Source organism: Aedes aegypti, chromosome 2, assembly GCF_002204515.2.
Source record: "Aedes aegypti strain LVP_AGWG chromosome 2, AaegL5.0 Primary Assembly, whole genome shotgun sequence".
NCBI lineage: Eukaryota > Metazoa > Arthropoda > Insecta > Diptera > Culicidae > Aedes > Aedes aegypti.
Window position 1 is genome coordinate 35,448,554 of NC_035108.1, and position 27,044 is coordinate 35,475,597.

The 27,044-nt window shown below is 39.8% G+C and overlaps 1 protein-coding gene across 1 annotated transcript; it reads left to right on the plus strand.

Moving 5' to 3' along the window:
• Nucleotides 1-10,580: 10,580 nt before the first annotated feature.
• LOC110676716 (perlucin-like) lies at nucleotides 10,581-11,548 on the plus strand. Its single transcript, XM_021845687.1, has 2 exons — nucleotides 10,581-10,783; nucleotides 10,848-11,548. The coding sequence occupies exons 1-2, from the start codon at nucleotides 10,679-10,681 to the stop codon at nucleotides 11,229-11,231; spliced, it is 489 nt and encodes a 162-aa protein (XP_021701379.1). The 5' UTR covers nucleotides 10,581-10,678; the 3' UTR covers nucleotides 11,232-11,548.
• The last annotated feature ends 15,496 nt before the right edge of the window (nucleotides 11,549-27,044 follow it).

The following is a 27,044-nucleotide window of genomic DNA, read 5'->3' on the forward strand; positions in this document are numbered from 1 at the left end:
ATAACTCATGACTCAATTATTGTCATTGATTGTTATGATAAAATTACACTTGTCTTATGAATCTCAATCTCGTCGAATGAAATACGCAAGTGTCTTATGAACCAACAAAAAAATAATAAAAAACGCGTTCATTAGTATGATCTTATGAAAATCATGCGAGATTTTTGCCTCAGTGTACCCTTTCCATCAACATTCCACAACATCCCGTAACACCTATTGGTGGTCGTAGAGTTCTCTGCATCTTTCTTAAGTAGGTGTTCAATCATTATCAATTTTTGGAGGATGCGTCAATCTTGTCTAAGAGTTAGAGGTTAGTCTCAAATTCCTAACTTTGGTAACGAACGGGAAGGGGGCAACCCTCATAAAATGGTCTAGGACTGTACCACCTACGAATTTGTGCGAAATGCTTAATGCTAATGCTAATTCTAGACCGTTTCCTATGAATATCGTAGTAATCCTCAAAAATTAGCTTACATTGATAACACTTGTGCATGAAGGCATACAAAACTTTCAAATCTCTTTCTCGATATTCTATAGAAGTTTTATGAAAAAATAGCAAAATTGGTAAGATATCAAATGATTTCATTCAATGAAATCAATATTACGAAAAGTTCTGTACGGATTCATACATTTATCAGTCAGTTCGAAGCATTATTTTTGACAAACAAAAAAAAAACCTGTTGTTACAAAAATACCCTATTTCATTGTTTGTTACCCATGTTCAATACTATAAAATTGAATGATAAATTCTGTGATAATTGAGATCAGGATTGAATCAATCTATGGAAACCTGGTTTGCGGTTCTGTAGAAACATCATTTAATATCGAAGAATCCTGCTTAACATTCTATCTGGAAAACGCCATTAGTGGATTACCTAAGCAATAAAAATTCATAACACAATAACGAAAAACCTTAACAGGGATCTTTTGGCGTCAGCAGAAAGATTTAAACCTCTACTAAATGGGTTTAAATCTAAAATTAAAATGAAAAGTATAAAACGAGTGATAACATTATTTTTTCAGCATAAAATCGCTTGAGCCACTATTGGTACACGTTTTCCATTAGTTGCGCAAGTGCTCCAGTAGTAGACGTTTGGGAATGGTACAAGGAATTAAAAAAAAAATAGTTGATTTTTACATAGGTTTACCATTTTTCCTTCAGAGCAGCAACTGAAATCTTTCGAATGAAGCATAAAGATCATCTCTAAGACATTTCTCAACTTTTATACATTTATTTGAAAAACTGCTTCCATCAGTTGATCCACTACTGGAACACGACGGCCAATACAGGTGCAAGGGAGCATTTTTTTTTACGAAAACTTTATTATTTATATGACGTTTTGATAAAATAAAAAGCTGAAATTTGACAAATCGATCTAGAGGCTAGATCTAGATCTAGACTAGAGGCGATCTGTCCAACAAAAATAGCGCATGTCGTCGCAAACGAAAAATATTCGTTTTATTCCATAGTCCAATCTACAAGTACATAACAACCATTGGTACCGAGACACTACTATCCTTTTTTTTATTGGGTTTAAGGGGTTATTTATGACTTTTTTTTTCATGGAAATCATGTGGCGAGTAGTGTGAGAATCCTTCCAGCAATTATGTGGAATCCTTCTATTTTAACTAGCTTTGGTAGAAACTACATATTCGTTTCGTGGATGTTTTATAAATATTTTTAAAGTAGGCACCGTACATGAGCTGATTAACCATAGCTATGGAGAACTGTTTTTGAAATAACTGAATAAATTTTTATTGATAAGTACATCTCTTTTTTTTGACGTATCATTCGACACTTCTGTGATACTTCCAAAAAAATGGTAAAAACCGTTCCAGAGATAGTTTAATAGTCGAACAGAATGGTGAATTGAATCAATAAATTATATAGGAAAAATGAGGTAACATTGATAGCTGAATAACAGTTTATTTAGCTGAAAAGAGGCTGTATTAACAGCATTTTAGTTGAATAAGCTGTTATTCAGCTACCCAATGTTACTTGGAATTGTCTGCGACGTCAAGTCTGTTTATGTCCACATTTTTTCTACTGGATACTGTAACTGCAGTAACGTCATTACCAGAGTTGGGAATGGTAATAGTAGTAGGCTTGAATTTTTGCGAAAATCACGTGGCTCTTCTAATAGGGCTCTGCACTGTTTTGATTTAGTATGGATTTTTGACGTTTACTGACCTTGTTGTTAACAAATTGTATGTAAGAGTGAAAGAAAGAGGAAGATTTTTGTGCAGTGACCCATAGGCCTCTGCACTGTTTTGATTTTGCATGGGATTTCGACATTTACTGGCCTTGCTGTTTACAAATTTCATGAAAGAGTGAAACGGAGAGGTATAATTTTGTGCAGAGCCCCATACAGTAGTTCAAAATTGTGAATCTCATCAAGTAGCCTATGTTGGAAACATGAATTTTCTAAATCAATAGTGTCATTGAAGGCCGTAAATGCGGGAAATACAGCGGGAAAAGAACATTTTTCTACAGTAGTTTTGGGTTGCCCTTAGCAACGGGTGTTTTGCTATTTTCAAGGCATTTTGCCTACAGCAGCAATAGGCGTGAGTTTCACTGGCTCCACTGACTGTGAAACACTGGCTGCGCTTGCCTGTAGTGTGAATTTCAGAACTTTTCCCAACTCTGGTCATTACTATCTTTTTTCTTTCTGGCATTACGTTTCCACTGGGACAGAGCCTGCTTCTCAGCTTAGTGTTCTTATGAGCACTTCCACAGTTATTAACTGAGAGCTTACTGTGCCAATGACCATTTTTGCATGCGTATATCGTGTGGCAGGTACGAAGATACTCTATGCCCTGAGAAGTCGAGAAAATTTCCAACCCGAAAAGATCCTCGACCGGTGGGATTCGAACCCACGACCCTCAGCTTGGTCTTGCTGAATAGCTGCGCGTTTACCGCTACGGCTATCTGAGCCCCCTGGTCATTACTATATGTAGTCCAAAAAAAACCCAGGTGTAAAATCTGGAAATGCTATCTAAAATTAACTAATAGAACTACATTAACATGCCATATTTAGATTTAGTAAGATTTGACCAATAGCTGCGAGCTATTCATTAGATCCGCGAGCATCAAATTTTGCTTTGGTTCGGAAGCTCCACGAACAAAATGTTGATATTGTCTTCAGATCACTTATGTCAATCTAGCCAATATCACGTTTTGTTTGTCAGTACTTCGCCCTACTCGGAATACTTAGCTAAAATATTTTTTTTTTGTTTTTCAAAATAATCCTATACTTCTGGAGGCTGACAATGTTTATTTTCTGAACAGCTATTTAAACAGTTTTTAGAAATATCAGTTATGATTGTATTTAATATTTTTTTATATTAGTAATTTGAACTTTGAAACGCATTTGGAACTCAACACGAATTTCGGGTATTTTGTCCATTTTAGAAAATTTAGCTATAGTGTGACTTCTTTTGCAAGGCTTATTTATTGCTGAACAATGTGTTTATTAATCATCACTTTAGCCTCTTTTGGAGGCTGATATATCGAAGCTAAATTAGAATTTTATAAAATACTTATTCAGCTCTTAATCATATTTATGTTAAACATGTGGAAATAGCTGAAGTGCGAAGCAAGTAAAACGTTAGTTCGTCTTCTGAATATCCTTTTATACATATACATTCGTTTGGTGGCATATTGGCTTTTTAATTGGACGAAACATGTCTTGTTCAGCTCATTAGTAATACGATCTTGACAAGTCGAATGAGAATCTTCGGAAACGTTTAATAAGTGGTGATTCAACTATTGTTCATTCCAATGCATAACGCTGAACATTGACTTAAGTTTGTATTTAAAGAGCATCTTATCAGCTCCTATTATGGCAAAATTTTTACTCAGCAGTCATTACCATTATTAAATTAAATTAAATAATCAAACATGCATGCTTATTTGTGGCTCTGAATTGTTAGTTGGGTGATGGCGCAGAAGTTCGACTGATTTGTGGCATGTCACGAGTTGCCCCAATGAATGAACTACAACGAGACATCAAAGTGGACGCAACCCCTGATAAGATGACGATCCCGATGCTGGAGTTATGCGCTGCTTTGGTCGGACTCTAAAATAGTTTTGAACTGGTTGAGACAAATGAAGCCAAATACCCCAGTGTTCGTACAAAACCGCGTAGTGAAAATAAGAAAAAATTTGTACGTGGCACACGTGGCACTATATTTCGACACAGCGCAACCCAGCGGATTTGGTGTCACGTGGTGTATTCCCTGAGGATTTAATGCGATGTGAAGAATGGTGGTTTGGCCCAAGTGTGATTCCTATTGTTGAAGACGATGAATGTGGTCTGGTGGAACCGCGAGAATGTGAAATGGTGAGCCGACAACTAGGAAGGAGCGTCCAACATAGCTCTGGTCCTCACAAGTCCCTACCTCACGCTTCCACGGGTCAAATGATGACAAAGACCGCCAGCTAAGGGTTGCGTACTTAGCTGGTAGTGCAGCCTGGGCACTGTTGTCCTTCTGACATCAGCTAGAGTGAGGAGGTGCGTCTCGAGCGTCTGTCCACCAAGGAGGTGCGGCTCAAACGCTGTCTGTTCTGGCATCCAGCGGCTGAGTATGAAATGCTGTATCACGTCAGCCACACCTAAGGTGGCAGCCCCACCATCGTGATGTAGGTATCGCGACCCTGGTAAGGTAGCATATCGAATTTCTTACCTACCACGAAAAATGGAGAAAGGAGAAATAAGGAACGATATTTTCGGCTATCGACCTGGCAACGAAATAAGGACTATGATTGGAAACTCGGTACCTGGAATGTCAGGACGTTAAATGAACCCGGACGAGTGAGCCTTTTGGCTCGTGAATTGCAGAAGGATGGAGTGAGCGTGGCTGCTATTCAGGAAGTAAGATGGCCTAGAACTGGAGAACGTGAATTCAGGGCGGTGGATCCCGTCGCCAACACAGCTTTCGAACACAACATCTACCATAGTGGCAGCGATAAGGCAGAGCATGGCGTCGGATTCATAGTGATCGGGAAGCAGATTAAGCGTGTTATGCGGTGGAAACCGATTAATGAACGAATCTGCGTATTGAGGATACGGGGCAAATTCTTCAACTACAGTCTGATCAACATCTATGCGCCGACAAACGATAAACCCGACGACACGAAGGATGCGTTTTATGATTGTCTCGACAAGACCTACGGAGAGTGCCCAAAACATGACGTAAAAGTTGTTATCGGGGTTGCCAACGCTCAGGTCGGAAGAGAGGATTTTTTCCGCCCTATAATTGGTACGGAGAGCCTTCACTCCGCCACCAATGACAACGGCCTAAGGCTTATCACTTTTGCTGCAGCTAGAGGGATGGCCATCAGCAGCACCTACTTTGCACGCCAAGACATCCGAAAGCACACCTGGATGCACCCAAATGGCGAGCTCTGCAACCAAATAGACCATGTTTTGGTGGACGGTCGGCATTTCTCGGATGTCATCGATGTGAGGACCTTTAGAGGCCCAAACATCGACTCTGATCACTATCTCGTTGTTAGTAAAATTCGTGCACGGTTGTCTACAGTGGCGAACACAAGAACACAGCGACCGTTGCGTTTCAATATCCAGCGCTTATCAACAGAAGGTGTAGCAGACGAGTACCGCCGGAAGCTTGATGAGCGGATAAGGGGATACAACGTAGGCGAAACCCTCAACAATCTGTGGGAGTCTATCCACGGTGCGATGAGCACAGCGGCGCGAGAGGTGATAGGTACTGCTCAGAGACGACCCAGAAACGGTTGGTTTGATGAGGAGTGCCAGAATGTGACGGATGAGAAGAATGTTGCCAGAAGTCGGATGTTAGTGTCTGGTACCCGGCAGAAAAAAGAGTGGTACAAGGAAGCTAGAGCAGCCGAGAAACGAATTCACCGCAGAAGGAAAAGGCAGTATGAAGAAGACATCATTACTGAGGCGCAAAACAGCATCGAACAAAACGATATGCGGAGATTTCACGAAACTGTCAATGGCGTACGGAGAAAAACTGTGCCATCTCCCGTCATGTGCAATGACCGCGAAGGTAACTTGCTGACAGACAAAATCTTGGTGGCTGCCAGGTGGAAAGAACACTTCGAGCAATTGTTGAATGGAGAGAACACGAGCGAGTCTGAGCACAGATTAATCATCAGCAACGATGGACAAGCTGTGGAGCCCCCGACGCTAGATGAGGTTAGAAGAGCGATTAAGGAGTTGAAGAACTGTAAGGCTGCTGGAAAAGACGAGCTCCCGGCCGAACTTTTCAAGCACGGTAGTGAGCAGCTGTACGAAATACTGCACCGTACTCTGTTAAGGATATGGGAGGAAGAAGAATTGCCTGCTAGCTGGCTGGAGGGCCTTATCTGCCCTCTGTATAAGAAGGGCCACAGATTGGAGTGCGCCAATTACCGAGGAATAACGCTCCTCAATTCGGCGTACAAAATAATGTCGCGTGTTCTGTTCAACAGATTGAGATCGCTGGAGGAGTCCTTCGTCGGCTAATACCAAGCTGGTTTTCGTTAGGGCCGATCAACGACGGATCAAATTTTTACCTTGCGAGAAATCCTTGATAACTTCCGGGAATACAACTTGCAGACTAATCATCTGTTCATTGATTTCAAGGCGGCGTACGATTCAGTAAAGAGAAATGAGTTATGGCAGATAATGGTAGAACACGGTTTTCCGGCGAAACTGATTAGACTGATTCGTGCAACGTTGGATGGATCGAAATCAAGTGTGCGGGTTGCGGATGAGACTTCAACCTCCTTCGTAACCTTAGATGGATTGAAGCAAGGAGACGCGCTTTCGAATCTTTTGTTCAACATTGCTCTCGAAGGAGCTCCTGGGATTTGCGGACGATATCGATATAATCGGAATTGATCGTCGAGCCGTAGAAGAGGCATTCGTGCCTTTTCAAATGGAGACAGCGAGGATTGGACTTACCGTCAACACCAGCAAAACTAAGTACATGATCGCTGGTAGACAGCGTGGTTCCAATCGTGACGTTGGTAGTGAAGTGGTGCTAGGTGGTGAAAAATTTGAAGTTGTGGAAGAATTTGTGTATCTTGGTACTTTAGTGACTTGCGATAATGATGTTACCCGCGAGGTGAAAAGGCGTCTTGCAGCTGCGAATAGGGCTTTTTACGGGCTCCGTAACCAGCTGAAGTCCCGTAGCCTGCAGATGAAAACAAAATTCCCGCTATATAAGACTCTTATCCTTCCGGTTGCTCTATACGGCCATGAATCCTGGACGTTAAAAGAGGTCGACCGGAAAGCGTTTGGAGTTTTTGAGCGTAAAGTACTGCGAGCAATACTCGGCGGTAAACAAGAAAATGGCATCTGGCGGCGTCGCATGAATCATGAATTGTACCAAGTATATAAAGAAGTGGATATTATCAAGCTCATAAAACACGGCAGGCTGCGTTGGGCTGGTCACGTGGTACGAATGCCGGAAGAACGACAAGCAAAAATAATATTCAGTAGAGAACCCGGACGAGGCCGTCGGCTTCGTGGTAGGCAGTTGAAGAGGACTTAAGGGCACTTAACGTTCAGGGCGACTGGAAGCGATTGGCTCAGGACCGAGCCCAGTGGAGAAGAATTATCCATTCGGCGTAGATTCAACGTAGCGGATTGTAGCCCATCAAGTATCAAGTAAGGAACCGCGAGAATATGCCCATCAAATTGTGACGACTTTGGTACCGGAACGTGATCCTGTCGTACCGAAGAAACAACTTGAGCCGTACGATGTGATCCTGAAGTACAGCAGCTATCGGAAACTGCAGCGTATTTTTGGGTACGTGGCTCGTTTTGTACACAACTGCCGCTTGAAGAAAACCAAGACGACGCATAGATTTGGTGCACTGAATAGTGAAGACTACAACGAAGCACAGAAGGAAATGGTGACCATTGTCCAGCATGTGGTCTACAATGAAGAAATCGGTTGTATCCAGGCGATCCAACCAGTGCTCAGACTCATTTCCCCGAAAATAACATTTTCCGAACTACGAAGCCACGAACTACTACAACCATGCTCTATCCTCCTAAGATAGAAAAGCAGATGGTTAAGCTTGAGTACTGTACACAAAATCTATCAATTTTGATTCCAGAGAGCCACAATTCAAGTTTCGGTGAAATGAAATGAGTGAGTGAGTGAGTGCGAATCATTTCACCGAAACTTGAATTGCGGCCCACCGAGATCGAAACTGTCAAGTTGAACTATTCATCGAGTACTGAGGAAATGTGTAGTTTGCTTCCGGACCAACCCCAGAGACGTACAGCAGTATATGGGCGATCTTCCGAGCTGCCGAGTGACTGCTGCCCAATCTTTCGCCAGGACTGGAATCTATGAGAAAAGGTCGAAAGGACAGAAGGTCGAAAGACAAAAGGTCAAAAGGACAGAAGGTCGAAGAACAAAAGAGAAGGGACAAAAAGTCAAACATCTTTTTTAAAAGAAGGAAAAATTTCCCACCAAGCAAATCACTTTCGATCTTTTGTCCTTTATACCTTTTGTCCTTTCGACCTTCTGTCTTTCGACCTTTTGTCTATAAACCGTCTTTTCGTATGCATGTCAACCAAATCCATACATCTCGAACTGGTGAGCTCTTTGACGACTGATGGTTTCCTGGCAGCGCTTCATCGATTTGCTAACCGACGAGGAAATCCATCTGAGCTGTTCTCCGACAACGGAACTAATTTCGGGGAGCAGAACGAGAACTTTCCGAACTGTTTGCTATTCGATGTATGTAGAGTTGAACACTTTATTGGTCCAAACAGAAGGTGTATTGAACTCGAGACCTCTTGTGCAGCTGACGGATGATCCCCTCGATTACGAAGCGCTGAGCCCTGGACACTTCCTAGTCGGACAGAACGTGTAGTGCGAGGGTTTGTGTAGATTTGGCGCGATACGAACGGAAGTAGGAAGGAGAAAGGAAAGAAGAAAATCATAAAAGTAAAAATTCAGTCGTGTTTAGACGTGTTTCGTTTTGCTAAATAAAATTCTTAAAATACAGTCCACTTGCTTTTCGTCCCTGAACACGTTGGTGATTATAAAGGTGGCCCAAATACGAAGCAGATTTAGCAACGTGTTCTAAAAACTTTACTACTGTAACGTAAGTAAAAGTTTGTCATTCAAAAATTAAAACTAATTTTTCACACAATAAGAAACGAAATTACCAAACATAACAATTTAATCCGACGGAGGGGAAAGGAGATATCCATCAATTTGAATGCTCTTATTTAGTGCCATGTGGTATTATAGTAATGCAAAGATCTCTTACAAAACATTCTCAAAATATATTAACTTCTTTAGCAACTTTTTTCAGCAAGCCTTAAGAAATAAAATTCAATAACAATATTAGCACCAACATACGAAGGATACGATAGTTTTACTGGCGTGAGAATCACTGTTTTAGATTTTGTTTTCAATAAAATTTCCACATAAAACAGGCCTGCCCAACCTTTTTGAATCCTGGGCCAAATCTTCGATACAATATTGTGGGGCGGGCCATTGTTTTAATGTAGAAACTTCAAAATTGTTGGTAAAATAAAAGTTCTTTTAAGGAGATTGAAAATTGATAGTAGCAAACTCGTCATGGGCGACAATCTTGAAAAAAAAAAATGTCAGAATTGTGCTCAGAATTTCATGAAAACCCAGCCTATGATTCTTATAAAAATTCTCAAAATCTTTCATTACTCGTATCAGTTGTTTACGTAATTACCCCTACATACACTCACTGTCATGCAAAACGTATTTGTAGAGGTAATTGTTCAATAGAGCAAAAATAACTTTCAATACAAAAAAGCCTTAACATAATACAACAAAGAATTACGGCAGGCCAAACGTAAGGACTGGAGACGGGTATGTGAAAATATCAACAACGCTCCTACAGCCGCAAGGCTTCACAAAGTCCTTTCGAAAGACCATTCAAATGGCCTAGGTAGTCTCAAAAAAGAAGACGGCAGTTTTACTGTCGATTCTTTAGAAACATTGAAGGTAATGATGAGAACTCATTTCCCAGGATCGATTCCATGTTCGGAAGAAGAGCAGGTCTTAGATGAGGCAAGCCATGTATGGTCAACAAATGCCTATCAGATGGGTCTACCCCGTTTGGCATAATGCCATTTGACATAGTGCCGTTTGGCATACAGTCGTTTGGCATAAAGTCGTTTGGCATAAAGTCGTTTGGCATAACAGTTGTTTGGCATAATAGTCGTTTGGCATAATTTGAAAAAGAAGATACTACAATGGTACAGTCATATCCGGGACCAAAATGTGCGTCAGAATATATCATGTTCCTTCTTTTTTCAAACAACTTGGCAAATATTATGCATTGAACACATTTTTGTTATTTTTTGAATAATAATAGCGCTATAATACCCCGGACATAATGGCATCGGGAATCATGTATGATGTAATTACAAAAGAGCTTTATTAGATGTTGGTTTCCTTTAAAAATGAAGATCTACAGTATGTCCTATTAATAATTAACAGCAGAATGTACGATCGGGAGCAGTTTATCAACAGCCCCTTTGCTTGATATCAAAACTTTTGTCGGTAGAAAGAAATTGTGTACACACAGCACGAGAGTATGACGCGCATTGATTGTTTGAAAGATATTGCCATAAAATTCGTTCAGAATACGCCCATTTTTTGAGAATAAAATCAAAGTTCAGTCAGTTTTGCAACGATGCAGAGAACGGTATTGATTTTGGTTGCCTCTGTGGGCGTTCTAAGCATGGCCCAACAAATTAAGTGCAGATCGCCAACTCGCTTCATGATTCCAGTTTTCAAGGTACGTTATGCTTATTTTGTCAATCTGTAATATTTTGTGATAGACTTTCACATGCTCAAATTAGGCAAACTGGTTCAAAGCCACCGAGTACTGTTTCTCGCTGGGGATGCAACTGGCCATAACGAATTCAAAAGCAGACCACGATCAAATTGTGGAGGCTGTTAAGGCATCGCCGATCTACGACGCAAACACTACGATTGTCTGGCTGGGCGGCAGCGATCTTGGCGAAGAGGGAGCATTCTATTGGCACTCGACAGGGATTCGCTTGGCCTATGCTCACTGGCAACCAAATCAGCCGGATAACTGGAGGGGCCAGGAGGATTGCCTGTCTCTGGTTTATTCTACGTCGTTGAGCTGGTTGTGGGTCGCCAATGATGGTAATTGTGAGGGAATGCACTATTTTGTGTGTGAAAACGTTGACTGGATTCACAATATTGGAGTTTTCTAAAGAAATTCAAGAAAAAATTCAATATTCCAGGTAGTCCAATTTTGTACAGGTTATCTGCCAATATTTCTATGGAAGCTGAACTAAAAGCTCTCTTAATATTTAAAATATCTTTGTTATTGATATTTAAAATCTCAATGGATCCTCTAGTAAAGATTTCAAATGGTACATTTTTCCATTTAGACATGATTCAGAACGATTCAGTCAAAATTCAAGTTCATTATCTATTATGTGAGCAACTACAATTTTTCGAATAATTTACTACCAAATTGTTTTAAAAATACATTTTAATAAGAAAATAAATGCAACTAGAGAAAGAACGTAACCAAAACACAATCCTTACCCTACGATAAATAGAAATGCGCTCTTTCGCCGGTTATTGGTAATGCCGAGAGAGTGATTTCAACTCCACTCCTTTGCGAGTCCGAGCTGTTGAGCTAACCGGAGTAGCGTGGTGAGAGTTAACATGTGAGCTGCTGGCAGCAGGTGAGGTTGGGTTGATTCGTTTTGTCCAAGCTGTGTTGTTGTGTCATTCGTGCGGAGGCGGTTGGTTGTAACGTACATAAGTGTGCATAGGCCTGAGGAGCGAAAAGTGACACATAAACTGTAAAGGTGACCTACCACAGGTTGTAGGTTTAGTTGATTACTATTGAAAAACTTATTTGTTAGTAAGTTATTAACATCTCCAAATTCTAATTTTTCTAATTGGGCATTCAATTTTACGTAGGTACAAAGGTATCAATATTCAAAACTGGCAACTCCTTAGCATTGATGAGATTGTCGCTGAGTTGGAAGTCTCTCGTTTGCCCTCTAATATCCAAATTATTTTTATTTCGATCTAAGTATCATTTTTTGCTATCTAAAATCGATCTACACACGTTTTGGACAATCATTTATTTTTATTCGCAAATTTATAATATTTTTGTTCTTTATTTTTTCGAATTTTTATTTTTGAACATCCTTATCCTTTTTCATTGTTTCTTGAAGTCTCTTCTGTGTACCGATTTTCGTCAATAATAACAATTTGAGTTTTTGCATTACTTTTGGAAATATAAAATATCTCAATTGCACCAGGCTATTCTTCTGTGACAGGTTGGTTGTAGGAAAATAAAAAAATGTACTATTTTTTAATTACACGTTAAATTAGATCCAGGCCTTTGTAGATTATAAAATTATACGATTTGAAACATTTTTCCAAACATTTTTCAAAAAATAAAAGTCGTATAATAATTTTCTAATATGCGTGTTATGGTTCAAGGTTTAAGCCAAAAACAATATCATTTCTCGATTACTTTTTCAAATCGACGTAAGTAATTTCCATACGGTTTTGAGAAAATTAATTCAGAAGAATCACAACCTGTCTACTAAAACTTTTTTTAAATGAATCACCTTTTAAACATTTTTTCGACGTGTACATTGCTCAAATTTTTTCGCGTTGGAACTATGGAGTTCCTTTTTATTTCACACAAAAATTTTATGACAAAATGATAAGCCGTTTTATTTAGTTACATGCGACGTTTTTCTACCAGTGTAAAGTCGACTCAAGTAGTGTTTTGTTTTGAACCGTGGTTAAGTCACTTTGTCTCTCCATACAGTGGGGCGGCGAAAGTAGTGGTTAGGTTGCGAAAGTTGAAAATCTTACTTTCGTCGTTTTGTAAATTCGAAATTAAACGTTCTAAAAGTGAAAAATAGAGTTGGTTCAGAGCGAAACGTGTTCTGCGAAACACGTAGGACCGATAAAGTAAGTTTGTATACTTTTTTGACTTGAGTCTATATGAATAGGTTTTCGAGATTTCGATTTCCGAGCTTGTAAAAAATACATAAAATTCCCCTACTAAAGGCGAGGTTAGATAGAGATGTACGTTATGATAGAGATGTACGTGACCGGGAGCGTAGTCATGATTTTGGCTTTCTTGTTTGATATTGAACTAAGGTTTATTTCACACTATTCTTCATGGGAGCTGTTTAGATATGATTATCAAAAGGAATATTCATTGCTAGTATGCAATCTACAATTTTTACCGTATGGTCATGCTAAGACTTCAATGGTAGCCGAAATACCATTGTGTCTGTCAAATTATAAACAATATGGGTGGAATTCAACTGTACAAAATACTCATATCTACCCTTCTTTTTGATTTTTTTATTAAAGATTCTGCTTATGAGGATTCAAAATTTTGTTAAGAAAAACAGTTTTTCAGAAAACAAAAAATGAATTCGTCAGAAATAGCAAAATTGTGCCGAAGATTTATTATCGAATTGCACCAGTTAGCGTTAAGCTCTTATGCACAGGTGAGAGTCTACTTACGCCGCTGTCTCTTGGCACTCTCGGGGACAAAGTGGAACCCAACATATTTCTTTTCGTTATCCAAGTCGACCAAGCCCACACAAAATATACAAACAAAGCGTACGATCTCTCTCCCTCTCCGCACGTTGCGTTGTGGAGAGGTGCAGTGGCATGTCGCGCGTTGTCGGTCCTCGATACCGTAACGTTATACCACAGATAAATAGACGTAATACTAACGAAAAATCCATCGGCCACAAAACTTACAACCAGAGGCTACCCTTAGCATACATTCGTGGACCTTCGAAAACCTTAGGGCTTGTATTCGTTAGAGTTCTTGGAGTATCAGAATCATCGATACGAAAAGAAAAAGAAATCCGTGATTATAGATAATGATCTGAACCTCTTGATCTGTCTTAAAAACGTAATGAGAACGCGATTTTAATGCACTCGCAATCTTGCTAGGAAAATTATATGGCAGGATCTGTAAAAAAACGTTTCTCTCGTTTAGGAAACAACGATTTTGAAAATATAAAATGCCAAGGTTGTACCAATTTTGAAACGGGACAAAATTCCTGCCGAAGCTTCTAACTATCGTCCAATCAAATTGCTTTCCTCAATTAGAAATTTTTTTGAAAAGGTCATTTTGAACAGAATGACGGTCCACATCAATGAAAATTCAATTTGGACAATGGACAGTTCGGATTTGATTCGTTCCAAAAAATCTTAAGGCCATTCTACTGGTCTCGCCCTTCTAGACATAGAAAAAGCATTCGACCGTATTTGGCATGAAGGCTTGATTGTAAAATTAAAAAAAAACTTTAATTGTCGAACATACATTGTTAGAATAATTTTAAGTTGCCTGTAGCTATGGAAAAATAATCATTTGATGGTAGCCGTCATTACATTTCATTTATCGATGACGAATCTCGGTCAATGTGTATCTATTTCTTGAAGGCCAAATTTTGGGAAGAGATGTTGAGTCGTTTCAAAGAATTGCATGCATTAGCAGAGTGACAAACTGGTGGAAAATCGAAAATATTAAGAAAAGACAAAGTTATGATTTCATCAATCGATATTTTCAAGAGTATTTAAAAAAACAGGTTTCAAACAACAAATGATTACACATTATAACGGACTTGCAGAAAGAGCAAACCGGACCATCGTTGATAGAGCCCGATGCATGCTGTTCGAAGCGAAGTTGTTCTAGTCATATATGTAATAATCGCTCTCTGACTCGAGGTCATGATTTGACACCGGAAGAAGTAGACAAAAACAGGACATATCACACGTGCGTATACTTGGGACAAAAGCGAAGAAAAGGAGACCCGAAGGCAAAGGAATGCATGCTGACTAGTTTCGAGAAGGAAACTAAAGGCCAACTTTTGTTTGATCCTGCATCCAAAACTTTTTTGAAGAGCAAAGAGGTGCAGTTCATCGATGAGAAGATGAATTCATGTTTGATTTCTGATAAGAAAAAGTCAAATATAGTTTATTTGGAATTTGAAAAACAATATGATCAAGCCGAAACCGTTCCAGTTATTGAAGGTATCAATGAGACTGATAATGATGAAGATGAATTTGAAGATAGCTTATTCAATATTCCCACTGACACCAATGTGACCATGCTCACTCCGCGACAAACTTCAAATTCACCTTGGTCACAGGTGTTGAGGCGAATCTATGACAAAAGGTCGAAAGACAAAACGTCCATAAACCGTTGAGGCGCAGCGGACGGGAGCACTCCTTACCAGGTAAGTACAAGGATACATTAATGAAAGCTCTCCCTTTACTGGCATATACCAGATTTGCTCGTAGTTCCCAAAAGTAAGCACAAGGATTTTTCTATCAATTGCATTCTTGTATCAAAACCTCCACAGGCACCCGTGAGTCGTTCATGTGACATTCAAATAAGCTATGACAATGCTCCAGAACGTATCCAGGGTCTTGGATCCAGCGACGTTGCTACAAAAAAGATTCATCAACCAAAAAAACGTTTTAAAAAGCTATATCTTCCCCATATGCGGTCGAGTGCACTCGAGTGTAGGTGTAAAAACGCGTCCTCTTCTGACCAGTGTCGTCCGATTTTCCCTTCGCTGTGCTTTGTTCATTGTCTTCCGTTTTCGTTCTTACTAATACAATCTCATGAGAACCAAGGTAGATAATAATAAGGTAGTGTATAATAAGGTACTCTTATATTCAAAGATACGAGGTGATAAATGTGTGTATGTGTAATATACTACAATCCCCCCTTTGGAATAAAATGCGTTGTAGATTATTAATATTTTATTTCGTTTATTCGTAGAATTCCAGGTTCCATTTCAAAACATTAATGAGCGATATAATCATCATATTTGCTCGGAACTTTCCTTATTCTTCTAGGAGGCACATTTTCAGGTTTTTCGTTCGTTGAGGTTTTCTCTATCTCAGATGTAGTGCCGCCATTTTGATTCGGCTTAACGACTTCTTCCCTTAAAGGACATTCGTCTTGATCATCCTGATTACGATCCAAAACCTTTTTGAGATGCGCTGAGCTTCGTCGATATTCTTTTCCTGATGTTGAAGATTTTATGAATGTATCAGTTCCAATTTTGCTTTTTACAATAAACTCCTCGTTACTGTAATTCGTATCCAGTTTATTGTTCTTTCGCATTCGTTTTGCCAATACAACATCTCCCTCCTTTATTTCGGATTGCTTGGCATTCCGCTTTTTATCGCCATATTCTTTCCCTTTTTCTTTGACAACAGCGTCTCGTTCTCGTACAGCACCTTCTTCATTGAAAATCATTATGGATGGCACTTTGCTTTTAATACGTCTCCCAAACATTAGTTCGGCAGGTGATTTCCCTGTGGAGGGATGCTTTGTAGAGTGGTATGTTAACAAATAATCGCGTAACTCTTTTCTCCAGTCCCGGCCCAACTCTTGCGCAATTCGGAGTCGCTTCAGAATAGATCTATTCTGCCTCTCCACTTCTCCGTTTGACTGTGGCCAATATGGAATGGTGTTCAGAATTTTGAATCCGGTTGACTCACAAAACTCTTTGATCTCTGCACACTCAGCACTAAATTGAGGAGCATTGTCTGCTTTTATAAAATTTGGGATTCCATATCTACCAAACATAACGGCCAATTCTCTTATCACGTCGTTTGAAGTAGTTGTCTCCATCTCACAAACTTCAATAAACCGAGAATAGTAATCGATGACCACGAATAAGCTTTGTCCCTCTGGCAACGGCCCTAGAAAATCAACCGCTAGTGTATGCCACGGATAAGAAGGAAGCTGGCTACGAACCATTCCTTCTGGTGGATCGGGTGTTGAAACAAGCGTACAACCTCTGCAGCTTTTTACGTATTTCTCCACATCGGAATCTATTTTCGGCCACCAAACGTTTGACCTTAAATGATTCTTCATCATGGTTATTCCCGGGTGGCCATCGTGAGCCGCAGATAGAACCCGTTCTCTCAAGGCTCTTGGTACTACTATACGGTCCCCTCTAAGAAGCACCACTTCAAACTGACACAACTCATTTGCCAAAACTCTGTATTCTATCGGTAGATTATCTTGCTCACCGTTAGCCAGTAATTTCAAAACATTTAAAGTTTCGGGGTCTGATAAAGCAGCTTCTTTAATATCATTCCATGAAAGCGCTGACGAAGTTAGAGCTGAGATTGTCACTTCTCTGACTATTATCTCTTCATTAACGTCGAAAGGAACAGGTTTCAATGAAGCCAAGCGCGAGAGAGAGTCTGCCACATTATCTCTACCAGCAACATGTACCACTCTGTAGTCGAACAGCTGAAGTCTCAAAACCCAGCGTTCGATTCGCGCACATGGTTTAGAGCGTGTTGCAAAAAGGAAAGACAATGCTTTGCAATCAGTCAGTATATCAAAAGATCTTCCAAGCAAGTAAAACTGAAAACGCTCTACTGCCCATACAATAGCCAGCGCCTCCTTTTCCGTCTGACAATATCTACGCTCAGTTTCGGTCAGGGATTTGGAGGCGAAGCTTACCACGCGATGTTCGTTATCCTCGTTATATTGGACCAGCAGCGCTCCAAGACCATGAGGGCTAGCATCTGCAATAACCGCTGTTCGGTCTTCTAATCTGTAAAATCCTAAATTTTGAACATTGGTCATTGCTGCCTTTATCATGGAAAAAGAATCAGCTTGATCCTTCGACCATTCAAACTTAGCATCTTTTATCAGCAACTTTCGCAGCGGTTGGTCTATAGTTGCCAAATTCGGAATAAACTTATTCATATAGTTGGCTAGACCAAGGAAACTGCGTAACTCTTGCTCGTTTTGGGGTTCCCGAAATGATAACAAAGCTTGGACTTTTGTTTCAGATGGACTTATGCCTTTTTCGCTGATTCGGTGTCCCAGGAACTCAAGTTCAGTAACTCTAAATAAACATTTTGCCCAATTGAGAGCAACATTACGACTTTTGAACCGGGACAACACCTGAAACAATCGTATTTTTCAATTAGGTTCTATTCTATTCTTAATAAATTAGCTCAACTGAATCAATCCAAACCGATTTTATTCAATCAACACTTCTTATTACATTACCTCATTCAAACGAGCATCATGCTCCTCCATGTCTTTCCCTTCGATGATGACGTCATCCAAGTACCAAGCTACTCCTTCGCATCTGGTAAGAATTTCGTCCATCGCTTTTTGAAAGAGCTCTGGGGCCGTTACCAATCCGAATGGCATGCGTTTGAATCGAAACAAACCTCGCCCTGTGATGAACGTTGTAATGTCTTTCGATTCGTCAGCCAATTCGATTTGCAAGAAGGCTTCTTTAATGTCCAGTTTGCTCCAAATTGTACCCCGACCAAGTCGTGCAATATGATCTTCTACTACTGGCATGGGATGGTGCTCTCGCAAGACCGCCTCATTCACTCGACGAAGGTCGAGACACAGTCGAACATCCCCATTAGCTTTTCCTACTACGACAAGTGGGGACACCCAGCTCGTAGGACCTTCTTTCGGTTCAATAATATCGCGTTGTAGTAGCTGATCCAATTTCCTGTTAACGGCTGTTTCCAGAGGCAAAGGCAGTCGGCGCATAGGTTGAAACACTGGTGCAACATCGGGGTCGACATTAATGGTAGCTTTTATGCCCTTGATTGCAGTAAACGGTGCCACTGTAGCATTTACCCGATTAATGTCCAGTCCTACTTTGAGGATGCCAAGCTGTTTGGCGGTCGTGTCGCCAAGGAGGCAACGCTGTCCACTTTCGACCACCAGAAACTCCGCTTGGGTTTGGCATTTTCCAACCTGTATTTCCGTGACAAAAGAGCCCAAAATCTTCAGCGGCTCATTGCTTCCGTATCCTTTAAGAATTCTTGTACTTCCTTTGGTGGAAGACATCACCTGTACCCGTTCCTGCTTTAAATTGTTCCAAGAAGCGTTACTGATCAAATTGGCATCGGCGCCCGAGTCGACCAACATCTCTAATTTGACGCCGCCGACGATGCATGGTACAACGTTACACTCGTTGCCGGAATAAAAGGCATAATATACCTTGTCCTGTCCAGTCTCATCCTTGACACCTCCGCCATCGGTCGAAATCGGTTGCTCATCCTCTACTGCTCGAATCTGCTTATTCACGTGTCCAGAGAAAGGTGTTTGTTTCCGTTTACGGCATAATCTCTCGAAATGTCCAAAGATTTGACAGTTTCTACACTGCTTTCCGCGAGCTGGACACACCGGCGATGCAGCCACATGTCCTACTCTACCACAATTGTAGCACGCTTTATCTCGAATCGGCTTGAAATTGGTTGACACATCCTTCGGTTTAGTGGATCGATCGTGCTTATACTGTCCCACACGACAAATCTTATGGGGTGTCTCGTTCGAACTTATCTCCTCGATCTGCTGATCCACGCCTTCCATTGAGATTCCCAGGGCTTCGATATCAGCAAATGGCAAATCTTTGAGCAGAATTCTTCTACGCACTTCGTTTGAAATGCAGCCTTCTACCACCGCGTCTGTGAGGTAGATCTCCGTCAAAATGGTACCAATTTCATATCCATACCGATCGAAACCACACTCCGAAGCTTGTTGTTTCAATCGAATCATGTAATCGGCAAATCTCTCTCCCGATTTCTGCTTGAGCTGTCGTAGCTTTCGACGTTCGGAGGTGGTTTGATGACGAGGCTCGAAAAATGCGTCCAGTTTGTCAACTGCTACGTCATACCACTTCGGAATGAGTGATACCACCGGTATATGATCCCGATCTTTCAGGTTCTTAAACACGGTCTGCAGTGCTGGTCCACCAAGATGCAATAATTTCGCCTTCATAACCTGTTGGTCAGTTACACCATATGCTGCGAAATAGCATTCTAATGACTCCTTCCAGGACCTCCACTCTTTGGCAAGTTTGTTCGTCTCGATTTGGTTACACCTGAACGGTGGCACTGGCCGTGATTCTTCCATCTGAAATGGAACCAAACACAAACATTATCAACACTTTGTGTACACCAGCATGAACATTGAAGACTTTCAATCCACAAAATTAATCTGTCTTTATCGTCTAAATCATCTTTGGCACATTTGCAGCAGTCCTATTTTTTTTTTTTTTTTTTTTTTTTGAAAATCCGGCTGATTTTCGCACTTCCAAGTAAACATTTTGTTTTGTTTACTCCTGCTAGTGAAACATTCTAAATTTCTGGGAAAATTCCACAAATTTTCGCCATATCATGGAAAACCCTTGCCGGTTTTCGCCATATCATGGAAAACCCTTGCCGGTTTTCGCCACATCATGGAAAACCCTCACCGGTTTTCGCCAATTCCATGGGGAATCCTACTGATTCCCGCAACTCTGTCTTACGCCGCCATTTTTTTTCACTCTCATCAAGCTCTCACAGAATTTTGCCAGAACGCATGTCATTTTTCGATTCGATTTTTTTTTCAACACTTTTGCATTTATTCCTTATTTCAATTAAATAATTGCTCCACAAAACTTCGCCGATCGTTTGAACCACATCATTTTCTCCAAATCTTCATAATTACCTTTGTTTTCGCAAATTTAATCCCACCAAGTCGCCAGGTTGTAAAAACGCGTCCTCTTCTGACCAGTGTCGTCCGATTTTCCCTTCGCTGTGCTTTGTTCATTGTCTTCCGTTTTCGTTCTTACTAATACAATCTCATGAGAACCAAGGTAGATAATAATAAGGTAGTGTATAATAAGGTACTCTTATATTCAAAGATACGAGGTGATAAATGTGTGTATGTGTAATATACTACAGTAGGCAAGCCATAGAAGACGAGTTTTGTTCGATTCAAACAAATGAAATGAAATGATCTTTAGAAAGAGATATATATGCGTCAGCTGCCAGGGTATGGGCAGTGAACGGAAAGTACGCAAGTTGTAAAAAGTCTATATCCCAAGCAACCAAAAGTTCAGATAAAAGGCCATGTTTTGGCTTAAGCAGCTCATGTTTTAAGTAATCAATCGAACTTCACTTCACACAAAGTTCATTTAAGTTGCCTGAATAGAATGATGTACACGATAAAGTAGGAAAAAAGTAAGAGGTTGTTTCCGAGATACAACCGCCAAGTTGACGTTGGATATCGTTAGCTTCTTCTATTTCCTGGCCTGAGACCGTCACGAACTTATGAAAGATTTCTACTGATTAAAATCCAATCAATTTTCATACTATTTGTTGCATGTCAATTCTGACCTATTATAGACATTGTGTGTTATTATTTGATTGGTTCGGTTAACACTTCAACACCGATAGAATCGGTCGATGGAAGAAGAAGCATGAGCGGTAATTCTTGCTCCCCACACAAATATTCCGGTTGAACGTTAGGTCCACGCATGATCCACTAAGATTGGTTGCTTCAGTGGGTTCCGAAGCCAGTTTGAGGTAATTTTCCAAGAAGTCCGTGAACTCTATGTTCTCCTCTTTGCTCAAATCGATGTTAAAGTTGCCAGTCACGATGATTGGCATGATCTCCTTTTGATACTATAGAAGAAGTTCCGCATCGATTTCATCTTCTAAACTCGTATCAATTAGCTCATACGGTTGAAATAATTAAATTTCATGGATTTCCTTAGGAAATTGCCTACATTTAAGCGTTTCCATTGCAATTCTTTAAATTAACTGTTCATTATTTCTTTAAATATTGCATTTTTCGGATTCAGGGAGCTCATATACTTTATGCAGAGTCGTTTCAAAAAATAACAATAATCTCATTGATAAGTGATCAATTTCACCCCGATTTTCTATTAAATTGATGATTTTTAGCACTAAAAACACATTTGTTAGAAAATTTTGGCACATGAGCCAAAGAGGCTTGTGGTAACTGACGCCTGTCTACTCAACTCCGCGAAATAACTTTACGCGAACACAGATGGTATGCGTTCGCCGCAAAATCCGTTAACAAACTGAAGTTTGAAATGCCATCCGATCAGAACCCTTCCGCACAACCACTCTTTGGAATCAGTCTCGCATACATATTCATCAGCTATCGATCGATCGTGCTTTCCTTCACACCCATGCATTGAGTAGTTCTTCGCCATTCTCCCTCATTCATCTTTCTCTGCGATGCTTGAAGGTGTGTGTGCAAGCGTTCCATTGAACGCACATTTCTTTTTGCCTTGAAACAACCGAATGCTGTGTGTTTGGCATCATATTTGAGCCGATTCGAAGAAACCCGAACATGAGCTTTCGCTAGCCCACACGTCGGTCGTATAGAAAGCTCATCGTGTCAAGAACAAATCAAGAAACACTGAAACAATTAAGACCTTCTTTTTCTCATTGTGACATGCACGGTATGAGCATTTTATTTTAATTTACTTTAGTTTTCATAATGCAGACTCTGTACACCACAATCGCTCCCATCTCTACTCTTAAATTGATACGAACATTTAAATAAAGACTAATCCAAGCTTAAATCAGAACTTCCATCCAAAACAAATTCTAATCCAATACGGGCTACATTCAATTTCGAAAAAAAATAATAATTCAGTCCTAGCCACATTCAACATTAATCCAACTTGACTCAAATTCGATCCAATTCACATTCAATCTGAGTTCAAATCTATCTTTATCCAATTCAAATACATTCCAATTTAAATAATCAAATATAGATAATATCCAAATTTACCGAAGATTCGATACTTATCTAGTCAAATCTAAACCAAATCAACATAAAATCAAAATACAATATTAATAAAATTTAATTCCAATTTAAATATAATCCAAATTCAATTCAAATCTAACTCCAGTTCCATCAAAATTGAATCCATATCAAGTCCGAACCAAAGTTAAATCCAACTCAAATCCAATCCAAATTCATTCTAATGCAATTCCATCCAAATACATTCCAAATCCAATCTAAATCCAATCCAAATCCAATCCAAATCCAATCCAAATCCAATCCAAATCCAATCCATATCCAATCCAAATCCAATCCAAATCCAATCCAAATCCGATCCAAATCCAATCCAAATCCAAACTGATCCTAATCCCATCCATATTCAATCCATTTCCAATCCAAATTAAATCCGTATCAAAATCTAATCCAAATGAAATCCAAAGCCAATCCAAATCCAATCCAAATCCAATCCAAATCCAATCCAAATCCAATCCAAATCCAATCCAAATCCAATCCAAATCCAATCCAAATCCAATCCAAATCCAATCCATATCCAATCCAAATCCAATCCAAATCCAATCCAAATCCGATCCAAATCCAATCCAAATCCAAACTGATCCTAATCCCATCCATATTCAATCCATTTCCAATCCAAATTAAATCCGTATCAAAATCTAATCCAAATGAAATCCAAAGCCAATCCAAATCCAATCCAAATCCAATCCAATCCAATCCAATCCAAATCCAATCCAAATCCAATCCAAATCCAATCCAAATCCAATCCAAATCCAATCCAAATCCAATCCAAATCCAATCCAAATCCAATCCAAATCCAATCCAAATCCAATCCAAATCCAATCCAAATCCAATCCAAATCCAATCCAAATCCAATCCAAATCCAATCCAAATCCAATCCAAATCCAATCCAAATCCAATCCAAATCCAATCCAAATCCGATCCAAATCCAATCCAAATCCAAACTGATCCTAATCCCATCCATATTCAATCCATTTCCAATCCAAATTAAATCCGTATCAAAATCTAATCCAAATGAAATCCAAATCCAATCCAAATCCAATCCAAATCCAATCCAAATCCAATCCAAATCCAATCCAAATCCAATCCAAATCCAATCCATATCCAATCCAAATCCAATCCAAATCCAATCCAAATCCAATCCAAATCCAATCCAAATCCAATCCAAAACCAATCCAAATCCAATCCAAATCCAATCCAAATTCAATCCAAATCCAATCCAAATCCAATCCAAATCCAATCCAAATCCAATCCAAATCCAATCCAAATCCAATCCAAATCCAATCCAAATCCAATCCAAATCCAATCCAAATCCAATCCAAATCCAATCCAAATCCAATCCAAATCCAAACCAAATCCAATCCAAATCCAATCCAAATCCAATCCAAATCCAATCCAAATCCAATCCAAATCCAATCCAAAACCAATCCAAATCCAATCCAAATCCAATCCAAATCCAATCCAAATCCAATTCAAATCCAATCCAAATCCAATCCAAATCCAATCCAAATCCAATCCAAATCCAATCCAAATCCAATCCAAATCCAATCCAAATCCAATCCAAATCCAATCCAAATCCAATCCAAATCCAATCCAAATCCAATCCAAATCCAATCCAAATCCAATCCGAATCCAATCCAAATGCAATCTAAATCCAATCCAAATTCAAACTGATCCTAATCCAATCCATATATAATCCAAATTAAATCCATATCAAAATCCAATCCAAATCTAATCCAAATCCAATCCACATTCCATCCAAATCCAATTGAAAACCAATTGAAAACCAATCCAAATCTAATTTCCACAATCCAAATGTATCTCAAATCCAATCCATTTTTTTTTTCAAACGCAATTCTAGTTTAATCCAAATACGATTTCAATTCGATCCATTTTAGTTCAAGATTCATCTCTTACAAAAAAAACGAAAACCTATCGCTTCGAAAATGTCATCGCGGGGACCTGTCGCTCCGGAGAGTATCGCGTGTGCGTGCGCGAACGAATTGCCATCAAAGGATATTCTATCGCATGACGTGTTAACTATGACAGCACCCTAATTCGAAGACCTGTCGCTTCGAAAACGTTATCTTGGAGACCTGTCGCTCCAGAAAAAATACTGATTCGAAGACCTGTCGCTTCGAAAACGTCATCTTGGAGACCTGTCGCTCCAGAAAACAAAATCTAATTCGAAGACCTGTCGCTTCGAAAATGGCTTCTCGGAGACCTGTCGCTCCGGAAAATACATATTTGAAGACCTGTCGCTTCAAAATGTCATCTTGGAGACCTGTCGCTCCAGAAAAAATACTAATTCTAAGACCTGTCACTTCGAAAATGGCATCTCGAAGACCTGTCGCTCCGGTAAATACTAATTCGAAGAACTGTCGCTTCGAAAAATTATATCGGAGACCTGTCGCTCCGTAAGAGTTCAATTGCAAAGTGGCCGTTCCACATGAATTCAGTATGAAGAATTATCGCTCCATGAAACAACCGTATTTCCTTCAATAAATACCTACCAAGTTGCGCCATTGTGGTAACTGACGCCTGTCTACTCAACTCCGCGAAATAACTTTACGCGAACACAGATGGTATGCGTTCGCCGCAAAATCCGTTAACAAACTGAAGTTTGAAATGCCATCCGATCAGAACCCTTCCGCACAACCACTCTTTGGAATCAGTCTCGCATACATATTCATCAGCTATCGATCGATCGTGCTTTCCTTCACACCCATGCATTGAGTAGTTCTTCGCCATTCTCCCTCATTCATCTTTCTCTGCGATGCTTGAAGGTGTGTGTGCAAGCGTTCCATTGAACGCACATTTCTTTTTGCCTTGAAACAACCGAATGCTGTGTGTTTGGCATCATATTTGAGCCGATTCGAAGAAACCCGAACATGAGCTTTCGCTAGCCCACACGTCGGTCGTATAGAAAGCTCATCGTGTCAAGAACAAATCAAGAAACACTGAAACAATTAAGACCTTCTTTTTCTCATTGTGACATGCACGGTATGAGCATTTTATTTTAATTTACTTTAGTTTTCATAATGCAGACTCTGTACACCACAAGGCTGACCGTCGTACTTGTTTCCCTTCATTCAGTTGTTTGGCATTTTCAACATTATTGAAAACAGACAAAAAAACATGAAGAATTATCAGTTTTACCCGAAATTACGGTACATGTAAACTCCAAAACGTCAAAACCTTATAACAGCAAGAAAAATGTGCTTTTCTATAAAAAAATAAGACATAAAGAATCTTTAAAATCTATCCGGGCGTTATTAAGTTATTAACATTCAAAATCTAACCAATTTTCGTGACGCGAACGATTTTTCGTTTTTCGAAATTGTACCCCACACTGAACGAAATCTCCCGCCATAAAGTGAATGATTTTTGCCTCATCTCCGCCCCATACCTATTATCAGACACAATCAAGATGATTTTCGTCTGCATGAAAACCATCTGTTTACAAATCACACCGAATGAAAATCATCCGGTCTTGAAACGATTTTCACCCTTCAAAAGAGAAAAGATAATAATGATTTACCGGACAATATAGAATACCAGAAAGTAATAGGAAAATGCTAAACGATTTAGTAAAAATGGTGAGGCAAACAATATTCGGAAACGAACATGTGTTTCATTATCGATTGTTGAAGCTGGAGTTATTCACACTTTCAGAGGCAGTTAAATAAACAATCTTGTTGAAGCTACTATCGAAGGATTTGAATCATAAACAGTTACTAACTATTTATTTAATTATTTATTTTTTATTTATTTATTTATTGGAGTAGGGAAAAGCCCCTAGGAGTGGCGTTCCTTTCGAAGCACTACTCCTAGAGACATAAAACCTTCTCTTCTTTTCATCAATACATTACAATAAACATGCACTTCCAGTGAGAAATAATTCTCTTTGAAGGGAGTGCGGTAAATCTAATTCAATTAATTAACTTCCTAAATTAATAATTACTAATTTACACGGCTACAAAAATTTGAATTCAAAAAATAACAATTCGAGCAACGAGAAAAACGCATGGCGAGGATTGATGATCAGCGGTGATATCTGCAGGAAAGGTCTTCTGGCGATTCTTCCTAACCGAGCAACCAGGCGCCGATGCTGACACACCAGTGAAGTGTGGTTGGCGTTAAGCAGTGAAAAGCTGGAGAAGTAGGTAAGTGGCGAATCTTCCTGACCAAGCAACCAGGCGCTGTTGTTGACGGAGCATCGGAGTTCTGTTGGAGCAGCGTGGGGGCGTCATGCTCAAGGATCGGGTCATCGCTTGTGTAAAGGTGCATGGCAAACTGATTGGCGTTGACGTGTGATGAAGCTGGAACCATTTGAAGACAATTTTAATGGGCGAAGTATCACTGGCTTCGGCCAGACATA